At 43.4% G+C, this 23,580-nt stretch overlaps 1 protein-coding gene across 1 annotated transcript; it reads right to left on the bottom strand.

Moving 5' to 3' along the window:
• Positions 1–677: 677 nt before the first annotated feature.
• MRPS18A (mitochondrial ribosomal protein S18A) lies at positions 678–22,020 on the bottom strand. The gene is made up of 6 exons (XM_005530599.3): positions 21,908–22,020; positions 21,707–21,738; positions 18,924–19,028; positions 10,871–10,994; positions 9,993–10,059; positions 678–1,480 (listed from the first exon to the last, which is right to left on the bottom strand). The coding sequence occupies exons 1-6, from the start codon at positions 22,005–22,007 to the stop codon at positions 1,336–1,338; spliced, it is 573 nt and encodes a 190-aa protein (XP_005530656.1). The 5' UTR covers positions 22,008–22,020; the 3' UTR covers positions 678–1,335.
• Between the last annotated feature and the right edge of the window lie 1,560 nt (positions 22,021–23,580).

Below are 23,580 nucleotides of genomic sequence, written 5' to 3'. Positions count from 1 at the left end.
AAAATGTGCTTATTTCGGTTCATCTCACGACAATGGTTTAATCCAGTGACTTTTCCATTAGCAAAGCTCACTGAGCAGAGCTACCTGGACTAGAACACAGAGTAACTTCTGTATGTATGAGAATAAAAAAAAATATTTTTCTTTCTGAAGGGCTGTAGCTTTCAAAGCTTCATAAAACAGAGACAGTCAGCCAGAGATTTTATCTCAGTATGGTTAATGAAGTCTTGGCTATGTCTCCCAAAGCAAAAGGTCTTGGCCAAGGGGATGAATCTAGGGCTTTCATTTCACAAAGTAAGGCTAAAAAGAACCATTTAAATCTGATTTGATTTCCTGGATAATACAGGTTTATCCTTACCTTTTGTTCTTGTCCATGCTGATGGTATTAGCAGATGATTCCGATAAAAGCAATACAAAGTTAAGTGGCATAGCAGTACATAAAAATTCTGTATTTATTTGTAGCCCCCAGATAAATAGCAAAGAAATGGAACCAAAACAGTAATGATCATGATAAATTTAATGAGCCTTTCATTCCAGGCCCATAATTAGCAATGGTCAGTAGGTGGAAGATCTGTACATGTACTACACGGGGAGAGAAATGGTGCCACCTTTTAGTTAGAGGACGGATAATCAGTTCCAAACTATCCCAGTTTCCAAGAAGAAACAGTATAACTGGCATGGAAGATTTATGAAAAATTTATTTGCCAAGGGGAAAAAAAACAGGCCAGGTCATCAAGGATGTCAACACTGTGTATTTGCCAGATTCAGGAGTGAAGCACAAGCCAGGAATTCTTAAGGGGGCATGTAAGATACACACCTCTTTGCCGCTGCCACAGGTGTTCTGCTGCAAATTATGGATAGTACAGATAATAAAAAAAATAATTTCAGTAGTCATTAAAAATTTCTGCTACTGCTGAGAAAATACAGTGCTGCAGAGAGATTTTTCTTCCATCTGTGTCACAGGTACAAAAGCATAAATAAGGTACATCTGCATTGAAACACGCGTTAATGGGGAAACACCACTCACTGCTGGGAAAAGAAGGAAACAACATCCTTTCCCAAACCCATTTGTGGAACATAAAGAAACAAAAGCCTTCAGATCCTTTCTGCCTTTGAGGTTGAAGTCTTTGCCCCTTGCTTTCGTCAAATCATCCTGCACACTGAACTTTGCTTTGATGGCTCTTGTACTCTCCTAGAGGAAGAGATCACAGCTGGACACAATATAGAGTACTAAGGACAATTTTGGAATAAGAAAATTTGAGATATTGACAAACTTGAAAAAAAACCCAGCAGAACATGTGGAAAACATGTGCTTACTGACTATGCCAGTTTTGGCAACTAGTGGTTTAAACAGAGAGGCTTTTGTGTATATTTGACATTATCCTTCAGCAAAGGGTGTCCAACTGGAAAGGGCTTTTTGCACCACTTAGGACCCCTCTTCCAAATGGGTTTTGCAGATCTGACGGGCCAGCGGGTCAGGTACCTGTCAAAACAACACAAACGCACTTCAGTTTGAGACTGATCACCAAGGAAATGTTCCAACTGAAGCAGAAGCAAGGCACTATAGCTTTTGCCTCCCTAACATGCCTCTTTATAAAAGGAATAACCATGAGCAGAGCTCCCTCAATTCAGAAGTGACCACTGGAAAGGAGTTTATGTGTGTTTTGTAATTTCTAAGCTCATCTCTCTACTGAACTCACCGGCACCTGCTTGACTTCCAGTTTCACAAAACAAATCAGGTGTAGTCTCCAGGCTGCTGGCAACTTATCCACCTGCAGCTGGAGTGCCAAATCCCTTCATTGCAACTAAGTCTAAGACTGAATATATCCACCCTCTAGAGGAAGTGTTATTTCAACAGCTGGTCTCAATAAGGTAAACTAATTACAAAAGCTAAATTCTGTGAAAGAGCTTCTAAAAATGAATAAATTTACTTTGGGGGGATAATTAATTATTACTTCTGCATGGAATGGGTTTCCTGCCTAGTCTTGTATTTTTATATGTCCAAATTTGCTCTAGTGTTCCCTGTACAACAATATTGCAGCTTGCTAGTGCAGGAAGTCAGCACAGTGGAAGAGGTATTAAGATGGAATTATCATCACAACTACAAATCTCTGTGAAAAGCTGTGTCTGGCAAATATCCTCTGCTTTTTACCATTTGAAGTTTTAGACTTGGCTTTGCAAACAGGCAGGGGATTTCAGATCCAGAATCAGTTACTGGAAATCTTACCCTGTGGTTGGGTGGGCTGAAGTTTTGTTAGGCTTTGAATCTTTTACTACCAGTAGAGAGGGGAATAGAGGTCCTTAGAGAAAGAGGAGTCTTTTCATACAATAAAGATCCAAAGTAAAACCTTAACATAATCTGCACAAACAATGCTCCAACAAATTAGAATTTGGAACAGACTGATAAACTTTGTCCAGTGATGTTTGCATGCCTCTGTTGAGTAATCCCATGGTCTTAATGTAACCTCAATCACTCATCCTCCCCACAAAAATCTGTTACCTTTCATTTGCATCGTGCAAATTTGAGATATTAAGAACTTCGGACAGAGACCATGTAATACATTTGTTTGAAGGCATTTGGCACATTCCTGAGAATTACAAAGCAAGCCTGCTATGCCAGGCAGCTACAGGCTGCGTAACAGCAGCACATTTAGCACTTTTCTTCCTCAGTACTCCCTAACAGCACAAACTGACAAATTAATCACATATGGAACTTTCCACCTCTGAAATCAAGCCACTTTCAAAATTATTTGCTTTAAGGACTTTATGACAGTTAAAACACCTAGAAGCAGCAGCAGAAGGGGTTTGGGTGACGACACAGAGCAAGATCCAGCCACCTGTTCTCCAATACATGCATTAAACTCGTCCCTTCTGACCTGTAATGTTATGCTAGTGCATTAGTGGAATCCCTTACATAACAGGATTGGGACAGGAAGTAGGAGAGATTTTCCTGTCTCTAATTTCACATGCAAGGGGAGTTCAGAGACAGAGTTCAGACCAAACACAGGTCCCCAGTTTGGAATCTGGCAAAGGACCATGGCAATGCAGCTCCTTTGGGAGAAGCTGTCAGGGTATTAGATGGGCACATGGGCTAGGTCCTCCTTTTCATATTCCCCTTGCTGCAAGAGGGGTGCCATAGCACAAATTTTGGTATTGCAACACTACACTTAGAGAAAAGGAGGGAAAAAAAAATCCCAAATTGTTTTAATGCATCAGTGTGCCAAGTGCAATTCTGGTCACGTGTCCACATGATTACAGGAAAGTGCTCCTGTGATAATAAATGATCTCACTGGGAGAGAAGTGAATGTGTGAATGTGAGATACACATCAATGCTGCATGCAGGTTTAGACAGACAGTGGCTTTTTAAGAAATCCCTCTGTTTCTGTGTGGGGGCTGGAAGTGCACACCCCAATTCTGCATAGGAAGGAGGATTTAGTAATGGCCTGATTTTAAAGCTTTTGTTATTTCTCTTTTGAGCAGGTCTAATCCAGCCCTCTGGTCCAGGCTTTTGGCTTCCTTTGGGGACTGCAGGCTGGGGCTTTTCATTGTTAGCTGAAACAGACATTTGGACGCTTTCCCTTCCTGGAGCACATTTGCTTTTAGGGCTTTTAATACTTGCTTTGTCCCAAACTCAAACTTGTCCTATTTTGTTTGCTGCCTCTTTTTTTTTAATTTTTTTTTTTTATTTTTTTACCTTGATTCAGCAGTGCAAAAGCCTGATGCCTGGGAGCAGTCAGTCTACAAAGTTCCTTCTCCTCTCTAACTCCATTTCCTACTGATTTCCCAGCTCTGGGGTTTTTTTCTGTGAGTAAAAACAATCCACAAAACTCAGATAGGAGAGTTTCAAAGCCCAGCACACAGGACTTTTCTGCAAACTCTGCCATCCATTTAAGCTAGGGTACAACTTTTTGTAGCCAAGTCTCCCAACTTTTCATTGTATCCAACAAAGTTTGTCTTGGGGAGTTTTTATAATCACCTACACACGCTGGCAGACACTCTGAATTTTCTCAAGTAGCTGAAGGTTGTCAAGACAGACCCTTTAGGTGTATGCCAAATGCGTCTGGTCTGCAGTGTCCTAACCTGTCACCTCAGTGTGCAGAGCTCCCACTCTGGGCAAAGGGGAACAGAGCTGCCAGTCCTGGGAACTGTGACTCACCTCAGGGCTCTGCTTGCCCCCTTGAGTATGGTAGGGTCCTGAGCAAGAACAAGAATTCCTAGACTCCAAGTGCAGAAATGAGTAGTTTGGATAAAGTGTGACAGGAGCCCTGGTGGCGTTATGCAGATGGGAAAAGGCAAGATATAAGCAAGACGGAAACAACTATGGTTAGTTCATCTGCAGTCATTTTAATAGCCTAAAATCTCTGTAGCATGTGGAAGTCCATTTTCATGGATTCTATTCAGTGGGCATGCCTTCCCACTTGGAGGCTGCCACTTTAGACCAAGGAATAGGCACAAAGCTTCCATGGGTAAGGGATATGGGAAAACCACAGTCCTCTACACAGCTCAAGCAAAGGCCATGTTGGTACAGTTCAAGTCTGAACTTCTGAACCCTCATTGAATTTTTTCAATATGGCTTTTGTTTGGATTAAGAGCAGAAGGCAGAGGGCTACAGACTGCAGGAAACACTCGATCAAAGTGCTGGCGAGGCTGCCTCTTCCCTGCCACATCCCTTCCCATGACACCTCTTGGCTTTGCTCACCTGCAGCTGCTCTGGCTCTTTGCTTTTGAATACACATGCATGCACAACAGAATTTCCATGCAGATGAGAGGAACCACATGCTGCTGGAGTGAAATGCTGATAGTAGGGAAACCAGATTCTGCTCCCAGGGACAAGAGGTGTCCACAGAGCCTGAGAACGTTGTAATTCATGAGGAATTTGTAGGGAGCCTGCCTCTTGCTTAACACAGACCGACTCCTCCAGTTCAGGTGACAGAGGAGGGATTGACATGGATACTATCTGTGCCAAGTTATGCTCTTCCAGTAGAAAGTTGGAAATGGAGTAGAAAGTGAGCACTCAAAATCACGTACTTACAGCACCTCTTGCTGACAGACCCCATAGTCAGGGAACCTCTGATATCCCCTAGTCCTTTTGGATAGGGAACAACTTCATGGTGTTGTGTTTTAACCAATACTTTGGACCTGCCAGAAGAACATAAGTGCTATATTCATATTAGAAGAGCATCTAGATGCTGGCTTGAAATCAGGGACTGTTCTGGACAGACTGTTAGCCCACATTTTCCATGCAAAAACCTCCATGCTGAAAAGAAAACTGCTGAACTATTCAGGTTTCCATTACTGAAAGGAAGAAGTCTGACCTACAGCTGATCTTGACTGTTTCCCAGATGGTTCTGATGTGATGTGCCCTGCACACACATGACTCTGGAGTATGGGAACAGACTGTCACCCTACACAATGCTGGTGAAATTGCTTGGAACCTCCTCAGCCTGACAGGCTAGCGAAAATATTTTGTTGCTGCAGCATTTAACTGGAACATGCCAGGCTGGAGCATGAACAAATGCAGAAATAACAGCAGGAAGTTTTGAAAGGGAGAATACAGGCTGAGGATGAGAGAATGATCCTTGGCTGCAAGACAAATTTTCTTGTGGAATGATCCCCTGGAAAGAGTGAAAGCCCCAGACTGGGCCAAACATGAGGAAAATAAACTGTAGGGAGTAATTCTGCATTGACAGGGTAAACGTCACTTGTTTTCAATGTCCAACTTCTGCACACAAAGTAAGTAAGTAAGTAAGTAAGACAATGTAAGTAAGAGAAGGTGAGGACATGACACTCAAGAGTTCATGGATGATGTGGGTTACTCCCACGGGCATTTCTTCAAAAGAACCATAGCCAGTAAAGCAGTTAAGTGGTAACATTCATGAGCTATCACTGTCAAAACTAATCAGGCAGAAAGCAAAAACGCAAAGAACTGAAGTCCGAGAAACGAGAAATATCACAGCAAGTCTCACCTGGACTTGCCTTCTATCCTTTATCCCAACTACAAGGGATAGAAGAGGGAGAAGTGGAATGCTCCCCAGCTGAATTCTGACCACGAGGTGTTCTTATGCATCTCCTACCACCCTCAGGACCACAAAGCTTAGCATTTCACTTCCATGTTATACCTTCTTTTGCAGTTCCCAATCTCCTCCTCTGTGTTACATTATATCATGGATGAATGTTCCATACTATGCTAGACAGCTGTATAACCAAGTTCAAGGCAGGATCTGTAGGTCAGATATTCTCAAAGCATTCTGCTCTTCTTGAATTCCAGTAGTGGAAACAGGATAAGGAGACGGAGTGGGTAGAAGAAAGCCAGCTGCCAAATGATCCAATGCAAAGCAGGGAAATCCTTATCTCTTTGGAGAGAAATCTGGGGCACTTAGACGGGAATGTCCAAAGTTTGTACAACTGAGATAGTACAACCAGTTCAGAAAACTGAGCAGGAATTCTGCTTTTTGGAAAACATCACTGAATAAGCACCAGAAGAGCACCTTCTTAAGAAGCAGAGGGGCTCTGCATGATAAATCCACACTTCACAACACTAAATGGCATGTCAGCACCCCTGACCCTTATTAAAACAAGGCAGTTTGCTGATAGTTCCATATGGTGGCATGATACCTTTTAATCCCAGCTAGGTGCTAGCCCGTGCATGCCAGACTCTTTGGATTTGAAACAGGCTCACTTTAATCAGGGTGAGAGTGACATGGGCCATTCTGGCCAAGAGAGCCACAACTGCAGTAAAAAAATAGCTGAGGGACAGCTATTTTTTAGTGTTTTCAAAAGTATACATTAATGCAGCTCCTTAGTCGTTTATATACTCCCTTAGTGCCTTTGCCTAGGAGCCACAGAGTTCCTCCCATGTAGCTGGCCTGTACATTGTCTAAGGGACACATCAGTTTTTCATCAGGTTCATTTGTCCTTCTTTTGGCAACAAATGAAGCTGCTCTCAAGAATACTGACACAGCCTTGGAAGAAGCCTGGCCACAGGGAGCACCAACCAGAACTTTGCCAGACAGGAAAAAAATGAAAGGGATTGCTCATCCAAACGAAGTAATCTGCCAAACTTTGACCAGGCTGGGGTTACTGCTCTGAGTCTACATGCAGTAATTCAATGCTCAGGTCTGCAGCATGGCAGAGGCACTGGGCTCTGACTCCCACTTCACAATGAAGTGACAAATCTCCTTCAGTCTCAGGTGGTGTGAGTGAAATCAGTCCCTAAGGCTATCTTAGGGATGTTATTCTAGCAGCTGATCATGTAGTATGTCAAAAACTCTACGACATGAGCAAAACACTCTTCAGTTCAGTGTAAGATGGCAGGCAGTTCCCAGACACTACAAATTCCCACAGAAGTGTGTAACATCTGGAGTAGACAGTGACTTCTCAGAAGCCCTTCCTTTACAAGAGTGTAAACTTTCTCCATTCTGAGTAAAGACACAGACAACAGATTGCTTACATTACCTGTTTCTGTCTTGGAAAAGCTTTAACAAGGGGCCCAAGCATATTATGAGGCATCTCAGCTTCTCCCTGTTGACATTCCCAGGGCTACAGCAGTAGTGCAGAAAGGCACTGCTGCCTCTCATCTAAGCAAACTGGTAAAGATGTCTAGAACAGCCAATACAGTGATCTCAAAAAGAGAAGAAGCTTGAAGATTTGGAAAATACATCACTTAACAGTGTAATGCACTGCCTGCTATAACAGGCTCTCTTTAGATCCTGTTGATCCCTTCTTGAACTGGCACTTAAAAATCCAGTACACAGAAACACAGTGAAGGAACAAGCTAAGTCAGGTGAATAGCCCTGATATTACACATTTAGAGGATGACCCAGACACATTCTGATGGCACTGGACAAGGCAGCTTATTCCACTCCGAAGTTCAAGCCCAATTCTGCCCCTTTTGTCCCCTGTCAGCTCACTTGCATTTGGCACCACCACAGATTGAGTGCTTCCCAAGTTACCGCAGACTTACAGGAAGCTTTGGAAGCAAGTACAGAAGCAAAGACAAGGTAAGCTTGGACAAGTCATTTATGTGGGAAACTTCTGATAAGAGCTCTGGCTTCATTCCCAAAGTAAGTACGGGCTAAATGACTTCAGTCATTCAGCATGTGGGTGCACTTCAGGCTAGAGGAAGGAAGCAATTTGTAATTCCTGCCTTATGCCATGCCAGCTAGTGCTCGAGAGAGCAATGAGGGAAGTACAGGTGGGGGTTCACACAGTCAAAACTCATACAGAATGGCCAAGATTTTGCAAGGCTCCAACACACAGAGCTTTTGCCTTCCAGCAGGCTGAGAAGACAGTACCATGAGGGACCAGAGGAACACTCGTGAAGTACTCCTGCAGTTTATCCTACCTCTTTTGGGACTCATTTGTACAGTGTCAGGTCCATTGCCAAAACTTTCAATCCTATTTCTTGATTCTATTCTCTTGTCTCCACCCAGACCCCAAAGCCTGTCGGCTTCAATGTCTCAGCAAACAGCTCTGCTCTCTTTTTCTAAATTGTTTCCACTGGGCCTGCTACATTCCCTCTTTGGGAAGAGAAAAACAAGGGTAGTGTAGGGATGGGCTAGCAATGCAGTAACCACCAATTTAATTAATTTGGAGGTGTAGCACACCTACTTGCATGTAGAATGTATCTGGAGGTATTCATTCTTTGTTCTTATTAAAGGTCTATAGAACAATTTGTAAAAGTCAGGGCATCAGATCTGGAGTCCTGGTGTGATTCCAGCAAGATACCGCATTTACCATTTCCAGTCTCAACCTGCTACTCAGGGTTGCAATGTGAATGCTAACAAGATAATGTGCTCCACTCCACAGATGCCAGATAAGACACAGATACTAAAGAATCCCCAAGACTTGTAAGACACAAGGAGACCTGAAATGCAGGAGTCTCCAGCCATCCTCAGCCTTGCAGTCTAAGCTCTCCCAGCAACAGCCCCATGGCCTCTGGTAACCCCATGGTTTGCTAATGTGAGGTTCCTACACCGCTCTGACATCCCCATGGAAACAGAGTGTGAGGTTATAAACAGGGGATTAGCACCTCCAAGTGCCCAGCACAGAGCAGGAAGCGGCTGCAGGCTTTCCCTCCACCCACCAAAGGCCAGGGGCCATTCATGTTGGGGAGGGGGAAGAGACTTGGTTGCATAGGAAGGGCAGGCAGAGGGCAAATTGCTGACTGGAGGAAACTGGGATGTGGCAAAAGGTAACAAGCCTGTGATGGGCCCCCTCTGGCTGCTCAGCCCCAGCCTGCCCCCCCCCCCCGCTGGTATCACTGCCTGGGCACCATTCTGCCCTTGAGGGCTAAAAAGGCTAAGAGAGAAGGGATTGCTCAGCCTGGAGAAAAGAAGGTTCAGTGAGGTCTTACCAATATTCATAACTACCTGAAGGGAGGGTGTAAAGAAGAGAGGGGTGGGCTCTCCCCAGTCACTGGTGCTCAGTGACAGGGCAAGAAGCAATGGACACAAATTAAAAAAAGAAGTTCTGTCTGAATGTTAGAGAACACTGTCTTGTATGAGACTGGTTCTCTGGAACAAGCTGCCCTCAGAAGAATCTGGGGAAGGTCTATCCTTGGATATACTCAAAATCTGGCTGGACATAGCTCTGAATAACCAGCTCTAGGTGATTCTGCTTAAGCAGGAAGCTTGGACTAGACAATCTTGAGAGGCCTCTTCCAACCTCAGCTACTCTGTGGTGCTATGACTCCATCTGTGGCACCCTCCTGTGACTGCCTTACTGATTGTTAGTGATGAGAAGGTGAGCATAGCTGAGGAAGGACAGGCAGATTCTAACATATGTGTCAGTTTTAATCTTGAATAAAGGGTTTATATGAGATACAACTTGACCATAAAGACTGACAAGAGAATAATGTGACAGATCTCCAAAATGCTGAGTACTCTTTATGAATCCTGCTGCCTAAGGCATTTCTCACCCAGTTGCAAGGAACTGTTTTTCCCTTTCCAATGTATTCCTGAAAAAGAGAAATGTGGAAAGACAAGACTATTCACCTGTTCAGTTTGGGTTTCTTGGCAATATGCCCTTCAGGAAGTGGAGGCCTATGGTTTGGCAACAAACCTGAAACAGAAAAAGATGTGAGAATATTTTGCAGTGTCTCTTTGCTTCTATTGCATTCAGAAGTCACATTACACCTCATAAGCCAGGCAACCCAGGTCACTGCTGGGACAGCATAACAAAAACTCAAGTACAGTAGAAAGGGCATTTTATCTTCAGTCACTGCTGAACCTGCACCTCAGCCAGAGAAGCTGGGAAGCTGTACTGGGTATAGGGAGGAAATACACACCAAAGACATTGTCACTTGGGCTCATCGCAGAGGCTTTTACAGAGGACACAGGGTACTGGTGACCAAACAGATTTCATCTCCAGGATGGAAAACCTGACTATTAAAATTCTCACTTCATTTAACTTGGATGTAAATCAGGTACCAGGCATAAAGATCAGCACAATACTCTTGACTTTGTCAACCTGGGTCCCACTCCCAGGGAAAAGCAACAAAGTCATCACATGGCAGATGGCGAGTTGCATATTACTAATGGGGTAGGTCAAGCTTAGGTAAATCAAGTAATTTCAGAAGCAGGTGTTTAATCATTAGTTACTGGAGATTGAGCCACTTTCGAGATCTTTCTGCAATGGTCATCTCATCTACAGGTATAAATGTCTGCTGTCAAGGCAGGAGTGTCATGGCACAGAGGAAGCAGAACAGTAATCTCTGTTCCATCACCCTGTCCCAGCACTTAGACCATAAGGAGTTTGCTGGGTGACTGGACAATGACATCTCACTGAGCTATATCAACTGGGCAGAAGATCTCTCTCATGGAGTTCAATAGATGCCCTACAGTCAAGGGTTATCTCTGGCAGAGCTACTAACCTGCACGGTGAGCCATCTGCACACAGACAGCAACCTTCTTGTGCTCCTCCAAGCAGAGGCCTGTGACCCTTCGTGGCAGCATCCCCCCATCTGAACGAATAAACTGACTCAGGAGCAAGACATCCTGAAGGAGAGAGAAGGACAAAAGCATCAGTGCCCCAACCACCTTCACTGCTGCGACTGCAGGTGTTGTGCTGAGCCTTGTGGTGTGTACAGAACTCAAAACAATGTAAAACCAAAAAATTATTCCTCTCTATGCATTTTGTCTGCAGCTTGACAACACATGGCTTTTGTTCGCTGTCACTGCATGCCAGTTTAGCTTAGTAAGGTCACTCAGATGGTTTGAGTCTTCCTCTGACTTCACTATTGTAAACACATGATGTCAGCCGCAATCCCTGCTCCTTCACTGTTGCACTACTTGCTCCAAAATTCTTGCTAAGATAATATGTCGTAGGTACTCAGGCGGAGTTACACAAGACCTACAGATGGATATTGTTTACACAACTTGAAATGCCATCACAGCTGCTGTCCTAAAGTTCACAGATATGTTAGATCACCTCTGACCTCCTCCTTGTTCCCTCAGAGCAGGCCTGTTCAGTGCTATCTGCTACTCAAACTTTTATCTAGTTTCCCATGGTGGAGCTTCCCTCAGGTCTCTTTGGAGGGGTGGAGAGCAGGGAAATGGTCCAAGATCTTGCATGAGGAAGCTTTGTGTAAGAAAACAATATGTGCTGATGAGTAAGGACTAATAGGATAAATTGCTGCACTCAGTCCTTCAACTTCGTGTGCATTAGTGAGGCTGTGACAGTCATGGTAGATGAAAGGAGCACTTGAAGCATGCTGAGGGCTTGTCTGTGATTCAAGAACCATTTAGACTACACTGCTGTTGACCTTTACAATTAAAAACTCTAAAAATGTAAAGCAGTCCTTTTAATAAAAACAAAATTAAAGGGATCTCTAGGATCAGATAGTATCACAGAGCTGGAATGACAAATTTTTAAACACAGCAGCAACAGCTGTTGCACAAGTGTCCCATTAACTGTACACAGTACAACAGCCCAGGATTCAGATCCATGCTCTCTGTTTCCACACACAACACCAGTGCAAAGATACTCCTCAGGACAATGAAAGCAGGTATCCTTGGCATCCTGACATCAGCATAAAATGGCCCAAAGGGCCTCCAGGGACTTTGCACTTGTTTTTTCCCCTTCTGTGAACAGACTTGCTGACGGTTGAGAGTTTACTTCTCCATGGCTCTTTTAAGTATGTTCCTACTTGAGGAGTAGGATCATGCAGAGGCTGCCTGCAGCTGAAGGGACCTGCCAGCAAGCGTCTGGACAGAGCAAGTTCAAACGAGGCATGGCAGAACTTTGCACCCCCTGGCCAGGGCAACAGGCAAGAACAAAGAGTACTTGCTGCTTTTCATGTTGGGTGACCCTGACTGCCTGTTCACAGATTCACAGTCCTCCTATCCCACATCCTTGCTCTTTTACAAAGAGCTCTCTGGAGCATTCCTACCTTCATTTACTGCCCTTGCAAAAGCAAATAATCACGAGTGAATATAAAGTGAGTATTCAGAAATCTAGCTAACTAGGAATTATTCACCCACCCCCACTGCACAAGACCAGCTCAGCTGTCAAGGGGGCTGCTGGAATTTAGGGTCCCTCTCTGGTAATAATGGATTCTGTCAGATGCTGTCACAGAATCATAGAATGGTTTGGATTGGAAAGGACCCTAAAGATCACTGAGTTAATCCCCTCCCTTGACCTGCTGGCCACTCTCTGTTTGATGCAGCTCAGGATAGAACTGGGTTTCTTGACTGCAAGTGCACATTTCTGGGTCATGTCCAGCCTCTTCATCCACCAGCACCCTCAAGTTCTTCTCCCCCGGGTTGCTCTCCATCTGTTTATCCCCAGGCTGTGTCGATACTGTGGGCTGTGCTAACCCAGGTGCAGCACTTTGCACATGTTCTTGTTAAACTGCATGAAATTCCCACAAGCCCACTTCTTGAACTTGTCCAGTCTCCTCTGGAAGGCATCCTGCCCCTCAGGTGTGTCATCTGCAAACCTGACAAAGGTGCACTCAATCCCTCTGCTATGTCATTAATGAAGGTACTAAATAGAAACTGGTCCCCAGTAAGGACCCCTGACATACACCACTTGTCACTGGTGTCTATCAGACTCTGAGCAGCTGATCACTACTCTGGATGTGACTATCCAACCAACTCCTTATGCATCTAACAGTGAAGCCATTGAGTCTATTCCTCTCCAGTTTAGAAATATGTTGTGGGGACCATGACATCTGAAGCCCTTCCTTTGTTCACTGATGGAGTCACTTCATCAATGAAGCCCACTGGATTCACTAGGCAGGACCTGCCCTTGGTGAAGCCTTGTTGGCTGTACCACATCTCCACGTCATACATGTACCTTAGCACAGCTTCTAGGGGAATGTTCTGTGATCTCCCTAGGCACAGAGGTGAGGCTGATAGGTCAGTAGTTCTCAGGTTCCTCCTTTCTACTCTTTTTAAAAATGGATTCCAGTCATCTGGAACAAAATGTTGGTTACAAGAGTTTTAGACAAAATGTTGATAGTTTATATTTGTTTGAGGTCTTTGTGGTTTGTTTTAAATCTTCACAGGCTTATTCCAACCTCAGCTACTCTGTGGTGCTGTGACTCCATCTGTGGAATCCTTCTGTGACTGCCTTACTGACTGTTAGTGATGAGGAGATGAGCACACTTCCTCACCCCCACCCCCAATCAATACCATCCTCACATACAATCATGACACACATTTTCCCTCTTCCCATAACTGGCTTTCTTTCTGCATCCACTTGTCTACAGTGAGCACATTCAGACTGATTTTCAGATCTAGCTCCTTTGAAAACACGGCATGTCATCTAGGCCCACCAATATTTAGACACTGACTTCAATGTCTCATTGATACAAAATGACTTATCAGGCATCATACAGAACAATGCTGTATCCAAAGAAGGAGAAAAGCCCAGCCGAGCAACTAGCAGCAGGTTCCTGGGAGGCCATCGATGGTTAAAAGGGAAGCAGTGTCCCCCAGCCCAGCTAAAAAATGGCCCTGCCAAGGAGAACAGTAACCAGGGCACTAGATGGTGCCAGCTGCACTGGTAGAAACTGGATGGAGACCAGCCAAACAGTCCAAGGGCACTGACTTTTGACTACTCCTGAAGTACACTGGATTGGATTCGGGAAACCAGAGCAAGATCCCCCTTTTTCCTCTTCTTTAGCTCTCTCAATCTTCAAATTGCCAACAGCTCAATTTGCCGTTTAGCACATAACACCTCCCCAAGTGAAAAAGGGCTGTTCAGCTCTGATTGCCTAGAAAGGGAAAAATTTGCAAGGCTTTGCACTAGCCTGGTGCATTATTCTGTGGAGAAGAGAGTTGATGGCAAGTTTGAAGTAGTTTCAGTCTTTGCAGCCATGAAAGGCTAAGTAGGCCACACACTCTTGTGAAGGGTGTGTGTGTGGTCCAAGTGATTTCTCATATTACCACCACACCTCATGGAGTCACAGGCTTGTTATCAAGTGTTTCCATGCAAAGGCGGGTGGTGCGAAGCAAATGGAGATAATTTTTTTTCTCCCTGTGGGAAAAAAAAAATCAAGAAAATCTGTTCTCTGTTATCATCTCTGACCAACAGTGTCACCAACTGACCAACACCCTGGTGTGGCAGTCATTTCTTGATCGAAATCATTAGTCATGTCTCGGCTGCTACAGCTCCAAATTACAGTCACGCTGTTTGGCTTAAAATGCTGCACATGTGACCAAAGGTTTGTCCACTTCTGAAGATTCCCCACAGTTAACAGGCCAGGTGCCTCTCCCAGAGTATTCACACAGATGTATCTTACCACTGGGAGAAAGCAGACAGGTACAGCCAACTTCATGGGGCAGCTGTGGAGGGAAGTGAACAAGTATGTGGAGCAGTCAAATTAAAAAATATGTCTGGCAAGTTCTCACGGTGCCGTCATGTTCCATGAAATTCACATTTTGTGCTAGCGGACAGCCAAGCCTGCAACCGCAGATTTGCTTTAATCACTGGACAGCTCCCACGAGGCTGGACACAGATTCCCACCCCTGTAATCTGCAGCATTTGATGAAAACAACTTTGACTGAATTAATCTAGGGCTAATAGGCAAAGCTTGCAGTTCGGTTTCCCCTAACTGTTGCCAAAGCAAGATGACATATTTACTGCCTGCTCAAACTAATGATGTTTGAAGTGGATAAGGGGGGGAAACTTCTAAAAGGGCTACACAAACTTGCTAGATGAAGTACTATATACTGCACATTCTTGTGAATAGATGGTAACCAAAATGCAGAGGCACCTGCATCTATAATGTCTGTAGACACTTTGAAAAGCAAGATCCTTGACTGACACAATTCATTAAAACTTTGATTTACTGCAAGAACAGTTCTATCTGTGCAGCCAAATTACTACTGGGCTGTATCAGACAAGTCTGCCAGTCATTATTTCCAGTTATACAAGAGTCTAGTTTTTTTCTTTCTCCCTTACTCCTGGGAGCTGTACACCATTCTTCATGCATTTTGTAACAGAATTGCAGGTTTCAGTCCAGTTGCATCCATACAATGACCAAAATAATTTTTTTATCTCCAATGGATATGAATAAAAAATCAACTGACATCTCAGTTTCACTGGACAGAGAGACACACGTAGACCACAAACTGTGAGAATTTATATCTTAAGCTCTGTTATCCTGAGACACAGCAGAGGATCAGGATTGAACTGGCAAAGACAACTGCAGCCCTCTACACCACAGCTGAGGTAGGTTGGAATCATGACCTGCTAATGCTCACAATGCCTGTTCATTTGATTAATGATTTTGGAGACACTAGTCCCCCAGTTCTCTGACAGCCAGAGTAACTCATTATGCCACTACTTTAGACTGTGCTAGTTGCACATGACAAAAGGGAAGTCCTGTGAGGTCATATTACTCAACTCCCTCAGGGGCTAATTCAACACTTCCCTTTTCATAGTGCCTCATTCAGTCCAATTACAAGCATCCCAAGCAAAATAGCTCATACTTTCCCTTCTGTGCTACCAACTGATCTCAGCTTATCAATCTCAAAGGAACCACCATTCCAATCTCTCACCAAACTCAGCATATAGGTTATGCTGTATGAACTAGGCTATATCTTTAACAAAAATAGCTGCTCCCAATTTACAGACATTTAGGACAATTGACCATCAGTGAGAAAACTGTCCCACTGTTTAATTGCCCACAGAGTTAAATGCCTGCACTTTGGTACTTAAGCATCTCAAGATTCTGCTGCTCATCATGGCTACAGCAAAGAAAAAAACAGCTGAGGGTGCTTTAGTGTAGAAAAGGGAGATTTTTATTCACCATAACGTTTAAAAACCTGAAAATCCGTGACTGGTACAAAGCATTCAAAAACATAAGGGATTTACACAACTGGAGAAGTGATCTACTCCAGAACTCAAACTTCTAGTTCTCATCGCCCCCACAGAGGGAAGTTTCTTAATATGTGGAAAGAAACTTCTACAGTTCCAAAATACCAGTTCACACTGCTCTCTTTAGCTTTTTGTTTAGAAGGAGTATTGGATATATCCACACTAGATGCACATGCATTCAAAATCTATGTGACAGCTGAGATGGACACATTTCTAGATTGTGTCTCAGCACCACAATTTCTTAGAAATTATCTTAGCAATGATTCTCAAGACTGGCTGCAGAACTTCACATTTAGATTTCTCTTTCCTCTTAACTGAACAGTAGAAATCAGGATCTAAGAATCAAAATGAAGTGTGGAAGAAAACTCATAACTTAGTTCACTCTACAAACACATGAAAAATTCATGTTTCACAGTCTGTTGTGACCAATTCCTAATCCTGGAACTCAGACTCTACAGAATCACATTGTCTAAAACTTCTTTGGTTCTTGGATTATCTCTCCAGACACTCAATGGAGTCTTCTACTACACATGGCAGTAGGAACAGAGTCTATGTAAATACATATATATAAATTTCCAAGATGTAATCCACTGCCATAACTTCTATTTCATCCCTGAACGTAAGTTTATAGTTTCTCAAGGGTTGTTAATGTGTGACTCATGGAATGCTTTCTGTAAATCTCTATAATTATCCAGTTTAATTATGCTGTTTATTTCTTGCATTTAAAAATCACATAAAATGATATGAACCTTAAAAAAGTATTTTCCAGAGTAACTGGTTGGTTTTGATGACAACATAGTTCAGCAACCATGAAAAAGAATTGCAAGGAAACTCTGCATTTGAACATGTGCAACACAAAACAGACATGATCTGTCTTTGTAGTATTTTAGAAACCTTAATGTTTATCATTTCACCTTATTATAATTTGCAGATTCATTGCATTTCCAGGTTTCATACTCTTGAAAAAGCAGGCCAGAAAACACTGAATACTCCCCTGCCTTATTTCACTATTTAACATTGCACCCAGCCTGAGTAAGCATCAGTGACAGCATTGGAATCTAAATGCCTCCAATTCTGCAACACGTGCTTTGAAAGACACTAAACATATTTCATTTACATCTCACATCCATTGTTTCACCTGTCTGGAGTAATTGCAAGTATTTTGTCTGGTACTATTGCTGTACTCATATTCTTCATAATTCATGAGTCTTAATTAGTCCTATCCAACAGGCTATTTGCTTTTACTCCTAGTTAACACCTTTTATTCGGAATTTGCAACATTTTATTTACCAATTGGTAATCATCAGCATCATTCTCCTTCTTCTCTTACCTACTCAGTATTTCTACTTGCCATTTTCAAACCATTTGGTGATTTCCTAGGATTATTTTTTCATGCTTTAAAAAAATCCTGTGAAGTAATATATTTGTTACTTAATTCTTTCAAAATCTTGAGGCAACATGCAATCCAGGCCTGCTGGTCTGTACCTAAGAAAGTGCTCAAGTTACTTATGTATTTGTTTTTTCCTTTTGTTTTACATTTGCAGATTGCTATCAATATACAAATATTAAACCATAATTTTTCCTTTGCATGTGTGCACTAGGACTACACACAAGCAGCTCCATCATTTTGCAACCAATGTGGCTTTCAGACCCCTTCTCCTCTCATTAACAGACCTTCCCACAAACATTTTTCTCCAATGTATTTCTATCACCCTCTCTAATCCTGTTGACATTATCTTATTCTGAGATTTCTGTTGCCTTATCTTAGTAACAGCATGTTCCTGTCTGGTTTTTCTCTTTTCTAATTCCAGTGCTAGGTTTTGAACATGCAAAGGGGGAAGTCAGTCCTTTAGTAAACTCTGTGTTTGAATGACCTCTTATAAAGCTACATTCTGTGTCTCCTATATCACACTTCTTATTCTGAAGTGTTCCTGACTGTTGTACTTTTGTTTTAAAGCACTACAGGATTTCCTTCCCATATTCTAGGTTTAGTTAGTTATCCCCTCATTAGTTAATAAACTTCTCATTAGCATTTCCTGCAAAATGTTTGAATAAAACCTGTTCTTTTTCTTGCAAGGTAAGTAAAAATGTATGCTCTCCTTCATCCTCATGAAGAATTTTAAAAGCTGTATGAAACATAACTTAGGGGACAATGACAAATGAGAAACCATAGTGCTTGAAGTCATATAATTGACATGGTCAAGTCTTCTTGGAGACTTGGAGTCCAATCTTCTCTGGAACTAGGCCTGTATCCACTGACTAAATGCTACATTCCAGCTTGATTCTCTGGGAAGTGCAATGGTGAAAGGCAGCTGGGCACAGAAGAACTATATGGCCTTTTCAGATCAGATGGCCATGTGAGTAATTCCAAATCTCCTGTTTGATACAAGCTCATCCTTTTTCCCAGGAACACCATCAGCTAAGGCAAACAATTACTGTGTAGGAGGCTCTTGCCACACCCAAGAGAAGCAGAGCTGGAGTTAAGTATCTTTACTAGACCCAAGAAAAGACAAGAGGGGCAGGTTGTAGGGTACATAGATCTGAGAGCAACACTTGTCTAGCAATGAGGATTGGGGGAACTCCTTCATTAAACTTACCACATAATCGTACTTATGTTTCAGGTTCCAGCGACAGATGGGACACTGGCCAGAGGGGTTTGGAGGAGGTGGTGCTTCAGCATCCTCTATAATTCTCCCTTCAATCTAGGGAACAATTCAGAGCACGTAATGATGATTAGGCACAGCTTACAACTCTACCTGCACCTGTGACTCAAGGAATACTTTTCATCAGGTCCACAGTAGGTTGACCAGTTCTGTGCAGATATAAGTGGAACAGCATCTGCATCATTCAACTCACTTTTATATAGATACAACAAGCCCTTTGGTATGCTTATCCCACATACTATAGGGAGAAGGACAAATTCAAAGGGCATAGAAAACCCTTTGGCAAATTCTTGTGCTTGTTTTAAAATGTAGACTAGCTGACAGTCAGTATGAAGTTTTCATATTCACCTGTATTTCATTTATTTGAGTACTCTTTTGAACCACCATGCCTTGAAAGTGTAGAGGCCCTTTAGCCAAAAGCTTTAAAATAACTTTTTTTCTGGGAACATGAGACTGTCACAGAATAGCAGATGCATGTTATAGTTGAAAACATGCAGGGGCTTGCTGGATTATAAATCACCAGCAGGGAAAACTCTGAGCAAAATTTAAATTTAAGAAAGGATAGTTAGGAAATGTCTGTGTGGCTTGTAGATTTTATAATACCTATATTTTATCCAGTTTAATTCTCTGAACAATTATTTTATGAGATTATAAAATTATCTTTTCTACATCACTATAAAGTGGTGGCATCTAATACTCAAATCTTCTCACAAGTAACATGCAAAAAGATGTACGAGGGGTGTGAAGGAAGAACTTGACAAATTTGTTTCCTAATTGTAGATGTGTCAGAAGTGCAAAGTCTTAGCTACACGTGCACTTGTCATTTGTTTTTTTAAGAGGACTTACTAATGGAAGCAAGAGCTATCTCAAATTGTACCCAACTGAACAGAAGAGACAATAAAACTAAGCGTTTTTTTCTCCAAGATATTTTGGAGTTTTCTCTGGTCATATTAAAATTAAAAGCAGATTCTGAACAGCAACTGTCAGCCTCAAAGAGTGCAAGCACCAGAATTCAAAAAGAAAACCTGGGTGGAATGCAAGATTAATTTTAAGAAAACATCAGGTTCTGTGCCTGAAAACCTGGGAAGAGAAAAGCATGACCTTTCCTGTAAGTGTGCATGGGAACCTGGCATCCAGCTGAACTCACAGAGCTATTTCATACCCCAGATTTCTGCCTTTCTGATGAAAAAATGGAAATAGGTAAGTTACTAATAGTTCAAGCATCTCAGTACCTCAGTCAGAATTGTCAATTTTTAAGTAAGATTCCTCCCCCCACAAGTACATCAGCCAGTTTTATAAAAACAAATACTTGACTTATATGAATATAAGATGTAGGCTAGCATCTAATTTCCTATTTATCAGTAATTTTCAGGGAAGCTGGTGTATCTAGTCTTGATTTTTGCCAGTCTAGCTTCAGACTGTAATTCCATCTTGGAAATAAATAAAGATTCAGAATGCTATGTCAATATCAATTTTTCTTGATATAAATTTCAGTGTACAAGTTTTGGCAATTATTTCCCAGCTGCTGAGGACTTCTATACTGCTAATCCACTCAGTTGCTATTTTTCTGTTAAACAACTAAGAGGGAATGCAGGGGCTCTACATTCTCAGTATGCTGGTGAAATCTGTATTTTTCTGGGATTTATTAATTGGTTCACATCAAACACTTCTTTGAGTACTGATTAAAAATGAGGAAACATAAAGATGAGCAGGGAAAGATGGATTCAGGGAAGACCGATGTAGAATTGGCTAGATAAATGGAGTGACCAATGGATATATTGAGAAACATATCAGTCCTTTGGTTTGTAAATTTACACCATTTTTGGCAACATTTTCCTCCAGGGAAATCCAGGAGGGACTGATGGATTGCAGACTGATGCTAGGATATTACACAAAAAATAACTGTAATTTCAGTAGTTCTAAAAATGACAATTCTCTTGATAAAAGTATAACATATTAGATAGTGCTAACTAGGAAAAAATTCTAATTTTACTGCTATAGTATTTTCCTTCCTATCTTAAACTGTAGCTAAGAAGATGCTCTTCTTTATCAGTTACTTCAGAACTTCTTTTCAGTTTTCCCTTAGTATATAAGGGTCCTCCTTTGAAAACACCCGTTTCACTTAGAATTTTTTTTTACCATGTGTGTTATAAGATGGAAGCTTTGAAGTCAAAATGGCACACTCTACCATTAACAAACACAATACAGACCAAAGGCATGAGATGTGTGTGGCATGTAGGCGGCACAGACATGTCCTGCAAGGCCACATCGCACTGTCAGTGCAGCATGAAGTGACAAAACCACTGGCAATCCTGCCTTGTGCCTGTCCACAACCAAGACAATGCCAAATGTCAGCAGTTTAGGAAACGAACCCGTCTGAAGAATGGCCTCCAGTGTTTTAGATCCTGAATGCCTCTGGTCAGGGATTCCGACTTTACCCGGGTGCGGCGAGGGGGTCTGGTGCTCATGAGTGGCTCTGACCGGAGGCACCTGGCACCAGCAACAAGGTGATGATCCTGGCCTTCAGCAGCCAAACCCTCCACTGCTCACCTAAACTCACAACTCCTACCTTGCCTCTGCCTTCACACCCTGAGAGGTCTTTAAAGTAGAAATGCATCCCCCTTTTTCCTTTACTTGTTGTGGGGTAGGACACGAACACACACATGGCTGAAGGAGGAAGCCGCGGCAAAGACAGTTTCCAAGGAAAAGGGACTTACTGTGGTCGTGTTGCCTTCAGTCACCTCCACGACTGCAAAAGTAAAAAGAGACGAGAAGCCAGAATGAGACCCATAAGCCTGAAAGAAATAGCATTTTGGGGTGCGGGGGAAGAGGGCGAATTACAGTGACCGCAACCATCTCTCCGAGACAGCGATGAGGAAACGGGGCGCGGGGCCGTGCGGAGCCCCCTCCAGACTCACCCTGGCGGAGGGCTCGGGCCGGCGGCGCGGCCCAGCGGCTCCCCAGGAGCCCGGAGAAGATCCGCCGCAGCCCCCCGCGCAGCAGGCTGGGCGCCGCCATCTTGCCGGGGGCGGCGCTGCCGTCACGCCGCTTCCGCCGGCGGGGGGAGGTGCTGCCGCCGCCATTTCGGGTCTGAGGGGCAGCACGGGGGGAGGGAGGTGTCCTCTACCCCGCTCAGCGTCTTCGCTGCGGGGTGGTCCTCCGCATTGTTTTCGTTTGTTTCTTTTAAGCTTACTGTGGTTGGTATTTGGCTTGGGTTTTTCTGGTTTTTTGGGGTTTTGTTGTTGTGGATTGTTCGTTCGTTCGTTCGTTCGGGGGCTTGGGCTTTTTGGCGGTCATGTCAGCTTGGGATCACAGCATCACAAATTCAGCTAGGTTGGAAAAGACCTCTGAGGTCATCGTGTCCAACCCGTGACTGAACGCCACCATGGGAACTAGAATGTTGCACTGAGTGCCATGTCCAGTCTTTCTTGAACACCTCCAGGGATGGTGACTCCACCATCTCTCCGGGTAGCACATTCCAATGTCGAAATACCCTTTCTGTAGAGGAATTTCTCCAGCTGTCCAACCTGAACCTCCCCTTGCGCAATCTGAGGCTGTGTCCTCTTGTCCTGGCACTGGTTGCCAGGGAGAAGGGGTCGATCCCTACCTGGCTACAGCCTCCTGTCGGGAGTTGTAGAGAGTGATAAGGCCTTCCCTGAGCCTCCTCTTCTCCAGCCTAAGCACCCTCAGCTCCCTCAGCCATTCCTTATAGGACTTGTGCTCCAGACCCTTCACCAGCTCCACTGCCCTTCTCTGGACACTCCAGCACTCCAATGTCCTTGCAGTGAGGGGCCCAGAACTGGACCTGGCAGTCGAGGTGTGGCCTCACCAGTGCTCAGTACTGGAGGAAAATCACTGCCTATGTCCTCTTCCCCACACTATTGCTCACAAAGCCAGAAAGCCATTGGCCTCCTTGGCCATCTGGGCACATGTTGGTTCATGTTTAGGAGGATGGAGATAAATCTAGAGGTAGTGATGCCTTTGTGTTGTGGAAGCCTGAGCTACATTCCTGCCACAGCTCTTGAATCTCCTAGCTCTGCAGTGAGGGAAGACTGAGGTAGTTTTACTTCAACTATGTGGCTCCTCTGTTTGGATGGGCTCTGGTGTGACTCCCACATCCACCAGGGTTTCAGACCAGCTGTGGGATTCAGGGAAGGGGTTTGTTTCAAATCAGCATTATCACGCCTGTATGTTCAAGGAATCCTGAGGTTCCTGGCTGGTCCTGCAGTGCTTTGTGCATTTCAGCAGGTGACAATTTGAAGCAGTGTCTTGCAAGGCTATAACTCTTGTAAACAGTCAGTCTGGTTTACATACTTTACATTTTTGTTTTAATATCACTTGCCTTTGACAGTTTTTGAAGGCTGCTGAGAGATCATTTTCCCCATCATCTTTCTTATCATACCTCATCACTTGACTTCTTACACCTGCCTTTGGTGGATGGTTGCCTAGAGGTGCTTGCTCAGACCCACATAGTCCACCGGGAATTCAGATACCAAGAAACAATTTGTCTTAGATGGTAATGCTGCATCTTTGTGAAGAACGTACTTGAGTTGAACTGTACTTGAGGGCAAAGGTCATTCATGGAGTTTCT

The sequence above is a fragment of the Pseudopodoces humilis genome, chromosome 3 (assembly GCF_049639895.1).
Source record: "Pseudopodoces humilis isolate 2021_Gansu_Grassland_sample_001 chromosome 3, ASM4963989v1, whole genome shotgun sequence".
In the NCBI taxonomy this organism is placed as follows: Eukaryota; Metazoa; Chordata; class Aves; order Passeriformes; family Paridae; genus Pseudopodoces; species Pseudopodoces humilis.
The sequence above is the reverse complement of the archived record's forward strand: the minus strand, read 5'-3'. Positions and strand labels throughout refer to the sequence as shown.

Bases quoted from the DNA above. Each gene is read 5' to 3' on its own strand.
- MRPS18A (XM_005530599.3), bottom strand. From the start codon at position 22,007: ATGGCGGCGCCCAGCCTGCTGCGCGGGGGGCTGCGGCGGATCTTCTCC. The intron at 21,739-21,907 runs GTGAGTCTGGAG...TTACTTTTGCAG, and splicing joins GGCCCGAGCCCTCCGCCAGG to TCGTGGAGGTGACTGAAGGC. The intron at 19,029-21,706 runs GTAAGTCCCTTT...ATTGTTCCCTAG, and splicing joins CTGAAGGCAACACGACCACA to ATTGAAGGGAGAATTATAGA.